The sequence below is a fragment of the Papaver somniferum genome, chromosome 5, assembly GCF_003573695.1.
Source record: "Papaver somniferum cultivar HN1 chromosome 5, ASM357369v1, whole genome shotgun sequence".
Lineage (NCBI taxonomy): Eukaryota > Viridiplantae > Streptophyta > Magnoliopsida > Ranunculales > Papaveraceae > Papaver > Papaver somniferum.
The window spans coordinates 171,493,173-171,511,453 of NC_039362.1; the positions used below are offsets into that span (position 1 = coordinate 171,493,173).

Genomic DNA, 18,281 nt, shown 5'->3' on the forward strand with positions numbered 1-18,281 from the left:
CGTAATTGTAGAGGTGGTGGTGGAGATGTTGTTGATGATAGTTCGATTAAATCTGAATCCATTAGCGTCGGAGAAGGTGGTCGTAGTTGCAGGGGTGGTGGTGGTGGAGATGGCTGTTTTAAGAAGAGAAGGAGAAAGTAATTTTCGATCTGGAAAGATGGAGATATAGATCGTGATTAAGGAGATGGTGGTGGTAGTTATGGTGATGGTACTTGTGGTGTTGGTTGTGGTGGCGTCGGAGATGGTAGTGGTGGCGGCAGCCATGATAAACCGTGTTGCTCGTTTTTTCATCTGAAATGAAGAAGAAGAAGAGTATATAACGCATAAAAGGTTAAAAATGGAAACACATGAAAATAAATCTTTTAGATAAAATTTCAATTTTACCATCAGGAATATATTTATTGTATGATAAGGATAATTGTATAGACCATCAAAAGTAGGGACAAAATTTCAATTACCACATATTTTTATAATCTTTGAACTGTCAGTTTGCTTTGTTAATGATATTTGGGATCAATTTGATTGATTACATCAACTGAAACCTTAATTTCGTGAAATTGTTATATTCAAAATTTCAATTTTAAAATCATGGGACATTTTCTGCGACATACAAATTGCAGATTTCTTATCACATAGAAATCTTCATATACGAAATCTACAAATTGCCTCCCTTAAGGTCGACCAATAACTCGTATCCTACTTTTTCAGGGGTAATTATGGGAAAACAAACCAGAATACAACATATCTAAAAATTTGTACCTTGGATTTTTCATATTTTATATCGTTGGAAAGATTTCGAAAACACAAAATTGGTCAAAAAGACCAAAAGCAAGAATTCATGGGTGAGATAGTTTTATAGGTTTAGATACTGTTTATATGGATAGTAATAAAAAAATACTATTTAAATAACCAATTTGGTTATTTCACCCAGAATATTTTTTATGAATTAATTGGAACAGACCAATATGTCTGTATCTTCTTCAAATGTTTACTGGGTTGGAGAAGAACAGAGTAACCTGCAAAAAAAAAAAACAGATTACAACAAAAAAACAGAATTAATTGCTCTGTTTTTACGAATTAATTGCAAGCAAAACAGAGTACGTAAAACAGAGTACGTAAAACAGAGTACGTAAAACAGAGCAAAAAAAAAACAGAGTACAAAAAAAAAAAAGAGTACAACAAACAGAGCAAAAAACAGAGTAATCCCTTAATTTCACATCTTCTTAGCAACATCATACCACCACCACCACCACCCCTGCAGCTCAAATTGTCTCAACCAAACACCAATTCAAACCAAACCCAATAAACCATGAACATCTTCTCCTCCAATAACCATCAATAACCTCAAACAGAGCAAAAAACAGAGTAATCTTAGTTTAAAATGGGTGAAACCAAATTCAACCCAATTTTACAATGACTGATACCTAATTCAAAAATTATAGATTCATCCTACTTATAGATGAAACCGGTTTCATCCTAGTTTAAAATGGGTGAAACCAAATTCAACCCAATTTAGTATAGGATGATTTACAATGACTGATACCTAATTCAAAAATTATAGATTCATCCTACTTATAGATGAAACCGGTTTCATCCTAGTTTAAAATGGGTGAAACCAAATTCAACCCAATTTAGTATAGGATGAAACCAGTTGCATGGTAGTTTAAAATGGGTGAAACCAAATTCAACCCAATTTAGTATAGGATGAAACCCATTTTCGCCATGTATGTTCAACTCAATCTAGCACAAGATAAAACCAGTTTCATCTAATTAAGATGAACAAATTTGAAATCAATTGCAATCAAAACACAATTAAGGTCAAGAAACTTACGAATTTGAGCATAGTATTCATCCTTACCAATTGGAAAAAAACAGAGTACTCTGCAATATCAACAAAAAACAGAGTAACACCCTAATTTGAGAAATTGCAGAGAACCAGTTTCTTATCTTCTGAAATCGAATTAACATAAAACCCTATTTTATGAAATTTAATTAAATTACGCACACGAAAAACCCTTTTTGATGGTGGTGTTGCTGGTACCTATGATGGTGTTGTTGGCTGAAGTTGATGATGTCGATGGTGGTGTTGGTGTTGGTGATTTGTGGAGGGGATACAGATGGTGATGTTACTGGTTTGATATTGGAGAAGGCGTAGAAAGAAGATGATGTACTTGTTGTTTGGTAATGGAGAAGATGAGGTGCAGAAGCTGATGGAGAAATAAGATGAGGAGAAGACGAGAAGAAGATGTACTTGTTGTTTGCTGTTCTTTCAGATCTAGTTTCTGTGGAGCAACGGAGAAGACGATAAGAATCTCCAGTACCGATATTAAATAGCGTGATAGAAAGGGGTAATTTAGTCTATTCCCGTTAAAAAGATGCTCTGTCCATTTGACCTAGACCCTATTCTTACCCGTCCATTTGACCCATGAAAAGTACATTTTTGGCTATATAGCCCATTTTCTGTTTCGAAAAGATCTACAAAATGAGTACAAACTCCAATATCAAATTTAGAGTTCTTACAAAAAAATTTGGAGATGCTTATCATTTTAGACATAATTTTTGAAAATAAAATGCATGTCAATTATGCAAACCATCACAAAGAATGCATAGTATGTTGTCATATTTTGGTTTATGCATCAACTACTCCTTTCGTTTCATAAAAATTGATATTTTTCGGTCAGCCCATCCTACCACGGCAGCAATTGTTTTAGTGTGATAAAACCAATTTATGCCCGTAAACCGATCATGATATCATTGAGGAATGAGATATCAGCCGCACCATATGAGACAAAACAATGGCACATTGGACCATATGGCCTATTTACAATGATCATGGGTTAATAATCTATCCAATCGGATGCTGCCAAGTAAATAATGCACGATGCTAATAGCAGTTTGAAGTTAATAATCGATCGCTAACAAAGATAGTACCCTTACAACTTAAAATATTCACTCAACCAGATCCCAATTTCAGCTCACTCAACCGCTAGCCATTTAGTTTGATACTAGTAGAGGCTGTTGCACTAATCCTAAAATACAGACTCCGGTACTAACACAATTACAGTTACCACACAAGGATATGGTATAGCAATTTGTTAAGGGCTGACCACTATTAATAACCAATTAGTTTTTACTATTAATGACAATTATCATTATAACCATAACCTCCATAGTAAAAACTATAACCATTCGTACGTTTCTTGTCGACTTTCAAATCATAGCAATCCGAATTTGTTATGTACGTCTTCACATTTTCAGGGTCTTCGGCCTCATTATTTTCATTAACTACTTGAACATGACTAAAGAACTGGATATTCCAAGACCTCCTTCTGAAGGAAAATGACCATTACCCATCTGAGTTGTCGTATGTCTTCCATTATACCTCCCATTGTAGACTTCTCCACCGAATTCTACACGATCTGATGTCTTTGATAATAGGGTGAATAGGGAACTTCGATAATATCCTAAGGAAATATCTTGTAGTTGTACCCACCAATTTCCACTATTGGGATCCTGCAAAATGATACAATATCATCTTTTAGAGTAGAGTCAGCAAAATGACGCTAACGAAACATTGATCCTTTCAACTTTCTAACCTTGTGTATGCTGAAAGTAGCATCCTTCTGGTCGCCATTGAAAGTGGACATTTCTGTAAAACTACAACCAATGGCAATACCCGGGGATGTTTGGACAAAACCAGGACACTCCATGTTGATGTAAATGTGTTCGTAGGCATCGCCCTAATATGAAGAAAAACAAAAGAGGAAGTGATACCATACGAAAATATATGGTTTTTAGAAGCTTTGGTACAATTGATTCCTAATTTTTATTTCCACAGAAAAGAGGTAATTAATTCTAGTTAACATTCCTCCTAGAGTAGGGAAAAAAAGAACTATATAGCATTTTGAGGAGTAATAATACTTACGGTCCACATTATAAAAATGTGATCTGGTAATCATCGAAGGTGGTTAGGTCTACCTAATCAAAAAGACAATTAACCCAAAAAATCAGACAAAACCCAAGTTTGAATTTAATTAGAAACATAACCTTGGATTAATAACTTACTGTCCATCCAGCTCCAATGGTATTAAGATCACTATCATCACCAGCCATGACCCAGATTCGGGATACACTCATTTCATTTGGTGATTCCATCATCGGATTCCATAGATTTATTTTTCCTTATGCTTCTGTAAAAGTTCCGGGCACTTTAATAATCGCGTACTACATGAGTCATTGAGCACACGTCATTTTCAAAATTATTACAACCATTGTATATAAGCAAAAAAAAGAATAACTAAAACTATTCATAAGATAAACAATTATATATAATAAACCTCATGGTTGTCCCTAAATCCATTTGGTTGTAATATATTAGGCTTCTTGTTGTGACCAACTTTTGGGTGACGTTGTTTACCCAAAAGTATGGAATAGTAACGTTTTCGAGCATTCCGCAGAATGGGGATAGTTTCATGTGGACATGTTCCATATTTATGCCAAATTTGTGTAAGTTGGAGAGTTCCCGGACTATCTAATTTTTCATTTTTTGGATATACACCTGGTCTCATCTGTTTCATGTATAGAGATAAAAAGAAAGCAATTCGCTTTAGAGTTTGAAATATAAATATACATATATATATATATATATATATATATATATATATATACATATACGAAGAAAGTATGTGTTGAACTTGTATTGTATGATTATAAAGGGAAGGATGATTGAGAGAAGGTTGCTTGAAGATATCATAACAATCAATAATTTCATCATTGTCGACCTACACCATAAATATCAATCAATATGTAATATGATAGCATAAGATTATCATATAAACAAATATAAACTAAATTTTACCTTAATAGTTTTGATTACGAAAAATGGGTCATTTGTCCAAATATTTTTAAATCACGGTTCAAATGGACGGGTAAAAAATAGTTTGGGTGAAATGGCCAAAAAAAAATAGTAAGTTTCATCCTACCTTAAATTTAAAAAACAGCAAGGATGAAAATGGATACATCCTGTTTAAATTAAAAATAAGAAAAAATATTTGAAAATAGGCACGATGAAATTGGTTACATCCTGCCTATTTTTACATTTTTGGCCATTTAAGCAGTATCAAAATCTAACTGTCCATTTCACCTAGAAATTGTTGATTTTGGTCTTTTTAACCAATTTTGTGTTTTGATTATTGATTTGTTCACAACTTTCAAAATCCTTTTTCCATCAACTAATCCTTTTAGAGTTAAAACTACATAAACGAATATAACTAGATTGAATGGCCAATTTGATGAGATGATGGATTTCAACATGGTTTAAATATTCTTCTTGGAAACTAGGAATATTACTACATACACAATAATATAGGATTGTGATTTATATAGGATTATAACACAGATATGCATTAATACAAAAATATATTCTCACTCGAAAAGATCCCAAGAGATATTCGGATTTCGTTGTTGATACCAAATCTTACCAGATATTTCAAAAGTAAGATATATATCATGAGTTTTTTCCACATATTTTTAAACTTTACTGGAAATTTAGATATCATCTCCATTAATTAATGAAGCTTAATATAATTATTAATTGAGACTAAATCTTACATGTTAAGAAAGTGAGATATATTTATGATTTCTAGGTATACACGTATTTTTGAACTTCTCCATTAATCACTAGATCCTGTCTCTCCATACAATTCTAGCTAGACCTTTATAAAGACGGTCTGTAATCTGTATAGAATCATTAGTATTTCACTATTCACACTTTTAGGTTCCTAGACTTACGGGCCTAGATTTGTAGCAGCATCCACGTTGCGGGTTGTCTTCCCAAGATTTTCTTTCTTTTTTCTTTTTTTCTTTTTCTTTTGAGGAGAATCTACCCAATTTTTTGTAGGTAAGTGTCCGGATCGTTTATTCATGGCGTTCTTCTGTATACCTCAAAAATACTAATTTTATCCTTTATTTATATACTCCCAACATTTATACCTACCCATCAAATTCAAAAAAAGTTTATACCCCCGAACAACAAATCAGAAATAAAAACACAAACCCATCTTTATTATAAAATTCTTGTTCTTTTTTGTTTTCTCTGTAAAAGCCTCGAACTTTAAATTTTTTTTGGAAATCGTTCACTTCCTTTATACAAAACAGTGGAATGTCTAAAACTAATGTTAGCTCGCAAAAAAAATTCTAATCTTGGTTTTTTAATTCTCTTTTTTGGGAACTAAATTTTAGGTCAGGTTAATTTCTTGTTAATCTATCAATGCTGATGGATTAGGAGAATTAATTAACATAAATAGTTTGCAGAAGTTATCAATATAAAAATCATGATTCATGAAATCATGATCACTGATATTCATTTTATGTTATAGTTTATCTAATTTGAACACTTATAATTTTGTACAATATACCTTCTCTGTTTGGTATAATGCCTTAAATATTTTCTTTGCAATCAATGGTAATTTAAGGATTCTAAAGAGATCTTGATTTGTGGGTTTTGTTTAAACATGAGTTGATAAAATTCCTTATAGTTCAGCTTAATATGATTCAATCTCCGTACCTTCCAAATGGGATTCTATCGATTCCATAGTTGATTTACCTAGCTAGGGTTTTCTATGTTCTTCATCTGGGTTGCACAGACGCGGACACGACGCGGACTCGAACACTACAAAATTCTATAAAAACTAGGACGCGGATATGTATATACATATTTTATTTATATATTATTTTATACATACAATCATATATTTATACAACAAAGTCAAGTATTTCGATCCTAAAAATTAGAAAATGATACTACATGTGTATAAATTTCAAAAGAAAAAAGATATTGTTTGTTTATACACGCCGAAGGTCAAACAATCAATCACTATTAAACACATGGCATAATCAAAATGCATTCTTAGAACAACACATGCCGAACTAAGGGCGTATGTGATGTCATTTCCAATTACAAAACCCTAATAAAGACCAAAATTATTGATCTAAATGTTTGTTTTTCATATTTGGTTAATAATAGCAAATATAAAGGAAGAAGTTTAAATGAAAATTAAAAAAACGCGTCAAATCCGAGTCATCGGTGCATCCAAACTATACGTGTGTAGGACGCGCAAATTATTGCGTTGGACACGCGTCGTGCCAGCGTCCAACATGCGTCCCGACTCGCGTCGGATGCGAGCACGGCTCAAGAAATGGGGCGTCCGTGCAACCCAGTTCTTCCATAACATATAATATTTTTAGTATATATTCTCACAATTAATGTCACAGTCAAAATTATGTTCTATATTTGTATGAACTCCCTTTATTTATGGGTTAGATGCGAATGAACTGATTATGGATTGAACTGATTATGGATTAGGCGCGGATACAACCTTGAAAATTTATTGGACATTCATACAAATACGAAATTAGCATATTTATTCTTATGTCAAAATAAGCATTCCTTTTATGTTATACTTTTCACAAAATTGGCTAAATAGACAAAACACAACAATTCCTGGACGAAAAAGAGTTGTAAAATTTGATACTGTATACGTAAATGGACAGAAATCAAAAAAATATTTTTCAATTATCCATTTTGGATATTTCACACAGAATTTCGTTTATCAATTAACTGGAATAAACCAATATGTCCTTTCGATCCAAAGAAGAATAGGCTTCTTAATCCTCGGACATATTTTCTTTCTTTTCCTCCAAAAAAGACCAGATCTAAAACCACCGTTTCTGAGTTATCATTCGGAAAAACAACTACCCCCGCCACAACCATCAGCAGAGAGGTACATCTAACCTAATAATCAATTGATTACGCGAATGATAAAATCGCTGCCCTGAACAACAAATTCAATCAACTGCATAAGCACCCTTGAGCACGGCAAATGTTCCCACTGATGAGGAATGGGGATTAACTTGCATATATAGAGTTGTAGTTGCAAATAAACCCCCACTACTAACATTGCAAGCCTGTCTCTTCTGAGAGGGATAAAATCTGAGAGCGATAAAAATTTCATAGATGACCTGTAACTCAAGCTTTTAATCTTCCGCAATGGATGGAGTTCTCAACTGCTTGAGGCCGTTTTTCACATATCTGTGGTCCTTCATCACTGCAATGTCTAAAATGATGTCATCCCCAGAAGGACCCATTTGCAAGATTGCAAAAACCAAGACTTGCGCAAAGAAAATATAATAAGCCGCACATCCACTGTAGACCTCGATCTTGTGCATAATAACTCTGGTGATTTTTCTAACTAAATTAGGAGCTGTAGTTGTAAAGGGAGATGAGAATTTCTGAAATTGATTTGTCAGCATGGAGTTGACAGTCTCTTTTTTCCCCTTACATTAGACGTGGAGAGCTTCAGTTGCTTCGACACTTGTTGGTTATTCAGAATGAAATACCCAGGCGCCTCCTCAAGGTAATTGTCCCAAGTCTTGCTTCCTGTTACCCATCCTGAGACACAAGTTGACAAACTCCATCTTTCATCAGCAATAGATGACCCTGAATTAAACACATTTATGTCCCATCAGAAATTTATCGCGCTGTCAGAAGAATCAAATCCAAATTCCAAACTGGAATGGATAATTGAAGACAAGTAATCGGATTCTATAAATCTCATAGAAGAGATAGCTGTTGACAGAATATGCATGTGAACTCTTTTAATTCAATTTTCAGTTGTAATATGCTTACGCCAAGTAGAGCATCACAAACAACTCCATTATCTTTTATAAGGCTGCATATTTTAGTTACCATGACTGTTAACTTCAAACCTGCAACTCCTAGCTGAATACAAGAACCATTAACTCCTATAAGATTAACTTCAAACCTGCAACTCCTAGCTGAATACAAGAACCATTGACTCCTATAAGATTTCTTCCAACCATTCACGTCCACTGGTTTCACCAACACTATCATTTGCGAGCATCTCCTTGATTTCTACTTTTTTACACAGCGCTCCACTCCTATATAACCCCTCTTGAGCATAAGAATTTTCCTAGCATCCTCGAAGGTGTTGAGAACAAACAAGCCAGGAATCATAGTCGCCTTCATAAATTTCCTTCTAGTATTTTGGTCATCATTCATTATAGATATATGAAAGGGACTGGGCTAGAAGAAACTCACCCTCAAGAGCTTACCATAATTCTCAACAGCTACAAGAATCACCATAAGAGATAAGTCATGGAGTCTAACAAAATCATCTTTTGGAGGTAACACTTCCATCCAAATTCCTTAATTGTTTTAAATAGCATTACCTGATGAACAATGGTTCTAGGCTGCCTTGTAGAGAACCCCTGACAAACTGTAGCTACAGTATTTAGTAAAAGAAATCCGATGTTACCTTTTAAAACTCCTCACCAGGATCTTCGAGACATCACTTTTTTCTCTTGCATTAATACTAATCTCCCTAGAACTAACATGGAGAAACCTATTATCAGTATGGTAATTCATTTGAAAGCCTCAAAGGTAAAAAACTTGTACCTCTGCTGAAACTCCATATCAGGCTTTCACGCATTTTCTTCCCATACTCAGGTATAAACGATAAGAATGGGCATTTAAACCTTTTCTTGAATTCCTTGCAGCCAACACAACACCAATATTCTCCCCTCTTGGCTTCTATCTTCTCTTAAAATCCATTCTCAAGTTGTAATAGGAAATGACTCACATCCCAGATTAAATTCCAACTCATACTATTACAAGAAATAGAGCTAGGGTATTCAAATAACCCCATGGAAGCTAAGATGTAACCACTATCCTTTCCTATACACGTATCACAGCTTGGTGGGGTTAATTCTATCTCCTTGCACCCCTTCCAATCTACTCTCATATAAGTAGGTAGTCTGAAATCTTTCACAATCAGTTGCTCCAATAGTTCCTGTACTTTCACAGGCTTGCTTTCCCTTGTCTTTTGAGTCCATTGTAGAATTACTTGTTGTAGCCTTTTGATTCCAATGCAAACAGCTTGCGATCACTGTTTGCATTGTATTTGTGCCTTGGAATCCACCTATTAAGAGCAATCAAACAACAAAATATATCCAGATAGAGCTTAAAACTACTTCCAACGAAACATGAATACCTTCTAATAACTTCAATCTCTTTACCACGATAAAACAACATTCGAACGACATCAAGGTTAGGTAATCAAAATTGATAAAACAACATTCGAACGACATCACATACAGAGACAATTTGTGTTAGGTGTGTGACGAAACACAACCTGATAAAATTGATGAAGCTAGACGGAATTCGATTTAGGTCATTATCTGTAATAAACTTTCGAGACTCATCATCAAAATTCCAATTTAGTATATTGAAGTCTATAACCTCATTGTCTGCAACCCCTTTAATTTGAGAATATAAAATAATTTTATGTCCAGAAGTGAAAGGTTTACCTTCTTGGTTTAGCGAGTCTAGCAATTTGCTTCTTAGTGACCACTGTGTTAACAACTTCAGATTGACAATTGATAATCGCAAGTTGTTTGAATCCAAAGTGATCAATCTCTAACTGAACTCTATGCAAAGACCCCCAAATCGAATAAAAAATCTCCAAAAAAGTATGTTTAACATGGAAATACCCAATTATACTTTGAACAAGAGTTTTCCGAACATTCATACTCTTTTGATTACTCTTATAAACAAACCAAACGGGAATCATAATCCTATCTTCTGAATCAAACCGTATTAATATTATTGGGAGGAAGAGATTCTTGATGATCGAAAGAATCTGAAATTACCATGAAAGAATCTGAATAACCCTAAGAAAATAGGAAAAAAGTTTGCTATAGCGCTGCTAGATCATAATTCATCTAGCAGCACCTATGCCTAACATTTGGCATTTTATGATGTCAACAAACCATGGCTTAAACCATAGTTTACGACATACTGTTTGTATGCTGGGTTTGAACGTTCAGAGACTCCACACAAATAAGTCCTTAAACTAAAGTAGCAACAATTTTCCATTCTTAAACGGTTCAACTTAAACCATTCTTAAAATTACTTATTCATTCTTAAAATTGCTTATTCAAATTAGTAAAATTATTACAGAATATTATTGAATTTGTATTCATCATGTGCACAAACACAGTAACAGGAATCACTGCCAACAGTGCCCCTGATGCCGCCCAACCCGGTTACCGCCTCTCTTGCTAAACAAATACACTGTGTCCTTACCCGGAACTTTGCCGATCTTTTTGTTGGGCATCTACAACAAGAGAATAAATCATGAGAATTAGCTGCCATCAACGAAGCAAATGAGCGAGCGAGAAAAACTATACTGCAACTAACGGACCGTGGAACGTGGATTGTTTTCCAATAGAATTATTACCCTAACAATAATAGTTTTTTTTTTTTTTTTGGAGAAGATAAAATTCATTCACTAGCGAGTGCTGAGCTAGCACTAAAAGAAACAACACACAGCTATTCAAACTGGATAACACAAAACGAGTAAAGGGGAGTGTATAATATGGAACAAAAAAACATTTCCCCTACTACATGTTTGAAACTAGTTACTATTTAAAAACTTCCCAACCGTGCATGAAATCCACAAACTTAAAATGCTTAAAAGATTCATGAACTCTCGCCCAACTGAATAAGGAAGCCTTCACTTGAATAATAACCCTTTCTACTGTTTTTTCCTTGTTGCGGAAAACTCTATGATTCCTTTCCTCCCAGAGTTTTTTCCCTGTCATATGGCGAAAGGCAAACAAAATTTAAGAAATTCCCTTGGTTCCGTACTGAATAATAGTTTTGCTTAACCTTAACATCACAGACATCTTTAGCTTTGTCAGACGCTAAGAACACATCCAACTTAGTCTTGGGTTGTAGGCAACTAGATTTCTTGACAGTAAACAACAAATTTTTTTTAAGTTTGTCCTATCCTCCTCTATATATAATTAAGTTTGGATTTAAATCAAGTGGGAGTTTGAAACCTATTGTCTCTTCATTTTTATAGCTCAATTATGTAAGTGCTATTGGTAATAGTATCAATTAATCGGTTGTTTGATAAAATTGCTGGAAGCGTGGAAGCACGCACATACAACACTTGATGTACGCATGCAAAGCTTGTTGTGTATGGATGCTGCTAGTTAGTCTTCCACCGCCACCACGTCCTCAGCAAAGAGATATGTGCTTTCCCTACGAGATTTCGTATCAAAGCAAGTAAGAAGTTGCTCAGCTTGTACAATTTATGGTATAAAGTGTGCGGCAATGGGGAGGAACAATAACGTATGCGGGTGCGGTTTTAATACTAACTGGCATTTGGATACAACTATGGTTTAAGCCATAGTTTAGTGACATCATAAAGTGACAAATGCTGGGCATTGGTGCTGCTAGATCAAATATGATCTAGCACCGCTAGACCAAATTTGTTCCCAAGAAAATAAGAATTAGGAGAACATGAAAAGCAAGATTCTTGAAAACCCATCCTTACCGTACATTGAAAACCCCAAATTTCTTTCCATGTTCAGCAGCAGAAACCTAGAACCAATTGTTGCAATGATCGAAAACCAGACTAGGAATCAAGAAGCAACTTCAGAAGTTATTTATTACATAATTATATTGTTCGATACGCTCTTACAGATAACAGGGAAGATTGATTTATATCATCAGTCTTGGTCAAGTCAACCCTATATTCCTAGTACCCCCAAACAAGGAGCACAACTGCTAGAATACCACCAAACTTGAGCCTGGATGCCGATCCAGTAATCCCACGATTATGATTTGGAAACTCGCATGTTCCATGACTCGGGTTTGTAGTTGTGATCATGGCTGTTCCATTGAAATCACAGGACCCCGTAATCCTATTCTTCTTTTGATAGTATAGGTTAAATGCATAGGACGCATGTGCGGCTACGTTATCCTGTTCAAAGCAAACGCTTCCCGGCTGCAAAAGGGAACAGTCTACAATACCGCAGGTCCAACTGAGAGCAGCTGCCATAGAATCCATGTTGGCTCCGAAGGACTTGGCGACGCAATAAGTCGTCGGCAAGTCTTCAGCTGTACAACCAAAGAAAAAGAAATGATTATAAACCATACCCGAGTTCTATAATCAGCTTGCAATTACTGTTTGAGCAATCAAACAACAAAATATATCCAGACAGAGCTTAAAACTACTTCCAACAGAACATGAATAACTTCAAACTCTTTACCAAGATAAAGTAACATTCGGACGACATCAAGGGTAGGTAATATACATCACATACAGAGATGATTTGAGTTAGGTGTATGACGAAACACAACTTGATAAAATTGATGAAGCTAGACAGAATTTGATTTAGGTCATTATCTGGAATAAACTTTCGACCTTCAAACTGTCGAGACTCATCATCAAGATAAGTAACATAAACTTGAGGCAAACTCCAAAGGGACTAATAACATGTGCTCACCTGTAGTATTATTGGATGTTGAAGTACCAGAAGGAGGCGGTGGAAACTTGAGTGGTGCAGTGGTATTCTTAGTCTACGAAAACAAACAATAGACGAGTTTAAATTGCAAGTTGAGTCAAAAACCAAACAAGCCACAAACAGAAAAGATGATTACCATACTTCTCAAAGAAAAATAAACTGACAGGAAATGATTACCTGTTCTGCACCACCATAGTTAGGATCTTCAACATTAGTAGAAGATCCAAGACTCACAAAGCATAAGAAGATAATACAGCAGAAAATTTTGTTATAGTTTTCCATTATTTCCTTGAGATTCAGAATCAAAGAAAAGAAATGATAAGTTCCTTGAGATTTCAGAATCAAAGAAAAGAAATGATAAGTTCCTTGAGATTTCAGAGCTAAAGAAAAGAAATGATCAGAACTGAAGTATTCCTGTTTCTGATTTGTTCTATATATCTAGTTAGAGAGAAGAGGAGAAGAAGATGAAATTCAGTTTGTGTATGATGCAAATGGTATGGTGCAAAACAAGATATCTGTATGTGGGTTTTTATAGGCCATTTTTTACATGGAGAAAGTCCTGCTGTAAAAGAAATTTAAACATTTCAGTAATATTGATTTGTTTTTTTTTTGTTATTGTCACTTTGTTATATGAGATATTCTTTTTACAGGACTCCTCAATGAATGTCATGGCTACACAACTTCAGGTCATCCTAGTTTTCAGTGCCAACAATAATTTTCTGGAGTACAAACAAATTGATTCATGGCCCCGAAAACGACCTTCTAGAGTACAAACAAATTGACCTTCATAGTTAATAATTCACATACCTTTGTGGCGTTATGGTACTAAATTAATAGTCATAGAAATTGCAAAGTAAAGCCAGTTTCCACTTTCATTGACACATCATAAATGCAACAGCAATAAGATTGCCCATTCGAATTTTATAAGCTGATTACATAAGACTAATAGCTCTACCGATAGCCTATTTTTAAGTTTCTGATCAGTCTTAGTACAGTATGGAATTTAAGGCGCATATCAAATTCATAGAAGTTGTGCGCCTAAGCAAGCCCAATAGGGATGGCAAGCAAGCAACGATTAATAGCAAGCGAGTAGCTTGTTTAATCAACATGACAACTACGATTCACACTAATATGTTCGTACAGACAGACCGTAGTATGAAACACAAGAGTGCACTGAAAACTATGTTTAATCAACCTGACGTATAAGCATGCAGTACTACAAGAGTGCATTGAAAACTGAACTCAGCTTCTTAAATGGGACTATGTGCACTTTTACCAGACAATCAAGTACAAAGATGAGTTTAACTTAACCTACCGCAATCACTCCTAATGCATTTCAAGACTTTGGCATGGCATTGTATCCAGAAGAGGTCCATACATATTGATATTGGTGGTTGAAGAGGGTGGGGACTAACATGCACCTTAATGTGCTTCCACTCCCTGGCTACAATTAAACTCAAGGACTGTAAGTGGACTGAAAATCAACATTATTGTACTTCAACCATACAAAAAACAACAGAAATATTACTAAATGGTGAGTCATGAAGAATCATTTTTCATTTTTGTAGTTTTTGAACAAGACAAGATTTAAAAGGAATGGTTATCTAGGGTTTATGAAACAGAAGAAATGGAATTGAGGATGTTTGGGCGCGGAAAGAGTGAACCAGTGAAATTAATCGTTTTTTTCTTAATCCCCATTTCTGGTACTAAATGGTAGAAGAAACCGTTAACACTGCTAAAATAACTATTACTGCATGCGACAGCGAGTCTTTTATTACAGGAATAATCCATAATTACAAAATAGCTTCCATGTGACTCATCTATGATTCTAATAAGTAGCAGGGAACTTTTATTGTATGGATGTTCAAGTACTCTGAAGCTATCGTAACAAGAGATATATTGTTTTTCTTTGTTGGAAGACATGAAGGGAACTTTTACTGTTGTTTCCCCATCCAGGAGATAGAATTTAGACTTCTTGGCTTGCTATGGCTGAAATTGATCTTTTCCTCAACGTCCTTTGAAATAGAGTGCATCCGCCAATATAAACCTTGTATCCTAGCTTCGTCAAAAATAAGATTCTTAATTAGTCAGTAGTTTCCTTTTCAACCCATGTGTTCACTTTGTTCTGCACCTCTTTGCTCTAAATTAAAAAAATAGATTAAAATCATTAAAACGACATGAAAAGTATTTCTAAGCAATCCATAGGGCAATATAAATCACGCCAACAAAAATATGAAGCTCTAAAAAGGGAGCTCAATGCCAGTATGCCGTCTTGGACATGTTTTCTATAAACAAGCAACAACAAGAGGTTGATAATTCTCTTACACGCGTACCTTAGTTAGGAAATCCACAGTTCGGCGTTTGCTTTATATACTGCGGTGGCTACTTCTTTGAACGAAGATTTAATAGGACAAGTTTTCTCGATCCAAACACCTCCAACAGAAGAAAGTTTGGGTTCAATTCGTGGCTCGCGTAACGATTCAATGAGCTTAGAGTTAACAGAATTTAGATGGTCGAGGCTTTTCAGAGTTGAGAAAGCCTAACATCTATTTGAAGGTTTCACCACTTGCTCCGGAAGCTAGCAAACCTAGAGCACGATTTTCGACCCGTTTAACCACACATTATTTACTAGTTCCATACAAGAATTGGAAGTGCTGCTTTTGCTGCTTGTTTCTGGTAGCCTTGATTCTTTCTTCATTGTTTTTGCTGGCGCTGATCTAGGAACTATATGCGAGGGAGACCTTACTTTTAGTTTGTTTTCCATAGCTACCTCCTGAACTTAAATAATAAAAATAATGCAGAAATCAGTCGAACTCTTTTTTACATGTATGCATGTATATATATATACACGTACAGAGAACTTTTGGAAGTCCACAATCCTTTTTTCCCAAGGAAATAAAAGATTGTTTTTTTTTGGCACCATTGTTTTTTTTGGACCATTGTTTCATTTTGGGTAAAGACATTAAAAGTAAATCTAGGTCACTCCTTATATATATATTTATTATAATACTTAAATTATCCTCTTAATTATTTTTGGGTAATGATTAGTTAGCATTAATATTAGTTAGTGTGATTAGTGAAATGATTTTTAATAAAAATTTGAGATTAAAAAATCAGATTTTTAAAAAAGAAGTAGAATTATTGAGAGAGTAAAGTTAGAGAAGATGAAGAAGAAAAACATGGAAAATAATTTTTTTCCAATTCACTAAGCTTGAGTATTCAAGTGATGATAGCTCATCTGATTCTTCATCTCCATCATTTCCTAAAGTATTTGTTAATCTTCACAATGATCTAGATATGAGTTATTTCTTAGATGGTGAATGTATTCTTCCACAAACTCAATCTTAAGATGAAAATGATGGATTTTACCAACCATAAACGGAGGAAGAGTATTTGGGTACCCAAGTATGCTTCAAACATAGATAATGGTGGTTGAATTGGTCCAGATATTCATAAAATTGTAAATTTTTATAAAAAATTCCTACTAGGTTCAGGTAGTTCGGTTACCAAGTGTGATGAACAGGTAACCGAACACCGAGTTCGGTTAATAAATGTCAAGAACATATAACCGAACAGACCAGAATTCGGTTTCTTTCTTCAAACACGCAGGTAGCCGAACTTTAGTAATAAGATTTACGGAGGTATGTTCGATTAGTTCGCAAACTTCAACGCAACCAAGTTCCAAACCGAACCGCAGGTCAAAAGTAACCTAGTGTTAGAAGTTCGGTTGGTTCGCAAACTTCAACATATTTTGCGAATCAACCGAACTGCGCTTTTATATGCATATATACAGTTAGGCAACGTTCGCTTGCTACGAAATTTATTTCTTGGAGAATTAGGTAGAGTTCGGTTACGAAGTTTCAAAGGTACAGTTCGGTTACAAAGAAAAATTAACATTTTTGCGAACGAACCAAACTTATGGACTTGTGTTGTTCTAATACAAGGAGTTCGGTTAAAATTATTTTTCGCGAATCAACCGAACTCTGAGTTCGGTTAAGAAAAATTAATATGTGATAACCGAACTTTTTACGATGAAACCGAACGTTTTGCGTCGTAACCGAACTAAAAGTTCGGATGAGACTTGTTTTTTGCGACATAACCGAACTTTTCTCTGGAAAAAAAACCCTCCATTAAACCTCTCTGCAACTTTCATTTTCAACTCATTTTGATGATTATTTCTCATTTATTCAACTAAAAATGAATGACAAGTAAAGGGTTTATGAGAATATATTTGTTAATGTTTTAAATTTAGCTATATATATAGAGGTGGTGGTGGGCGGCGGTGGTGGTAATCGGAGGTGGTGGCGGTAATCGGTGATTGGTGGTGGTGGTAATCGGCGGTGGTGGGCGGCGGTGGTGGTGGGAGGAGGTGGTGGTGGTAATCGGTGGTTGGTGGTGGTAATCGGTGGTTGGTGGTGGTGATAATCGGAGGTGGTGGTGGTGGTGGTGGTAATCGGCGGTGGTGGGAGGAGGTGGTGTTAATCTATATTATAAAAAGAAGTGGTGTGTGTGTAGTCTGATAAATCCGACCATCGATTTCGTCATCCCACGGCGTGGATCGATTCGTTATATGTTCTATATAGACGTCCATCGGATTGTTGGGTTTCCTGATAAGATGTCTTGACCATTATATATCGGGAAAAAAATACCACGTTAACTACGTTTCCTAATAAAAATATGGGAGAGGGATATATTCAAATTTCCTTATCTGACTACGTTTTGAGAGATACTTACGTTTCATCTACAAGGGAAAACAAAAAACAAAAAAGGAAACCAATGCAAAAAAAATCGCAAATTTTTTTTTCAAAAAAAATGTAGACAGCCGTAGGACATTAGCACAATATCACAGTATCTATATATGTACTAGGTATCAAGTTAAACTAACT

The 18,281-nt window shown here is 35.0% G+C and overlaps 2 protein-coding genes across 2 annotated transcripts; both read right to left on the reverse strand.

The window, feature by feature from the left end:
- Positions 1–3,285: 3,285 nt before the first annotated feature.
- On the reverse strand, positions 3,286–4,155 carry LOC113280044. Its single transcript, XM_026528684.1, has 3 exons — positions 4,066–4,155; positions 3,597–3,740; positions 3,286–3,513 (listed from the first exon to the last, which is right to left on the reverse strand). Exons 1-3 carry the CDS (start codon positions 4,153–4,155, stop codon positions 3,286–3,288), a joined length of 462 nt encoding a protein of 153 aa, XP_026384469.1.
- Positions 4,156–12,427: 8,272 nt separating this feature from the next.
- Positions 12,428–13,736, reverse strand: LOC113278133 (glucan endo-1,3-beta-glucosidase 1-like). The gene is made up of 3 exons (XM_026527056.1): positions 13,573–13,736; positions 13,378–13,450; positions 12,428–12,988 (listed from the first exon to the last, which is right to left on the reverse strand). Exons 1-3 carry the CDS (start codon positions 13,675–13,677, stop codon positions 12,627–12,629), a joined length of 540 nt encoding a protein of 179 aa, XP_026382841.1. The 5' UTR covers positions 13,678–13,736; the 3' UTR covers positions 12,428–12,626.
- Between the last annotated feature and the right edge of the window lie 4,545 nt (positions 13,737–18,281).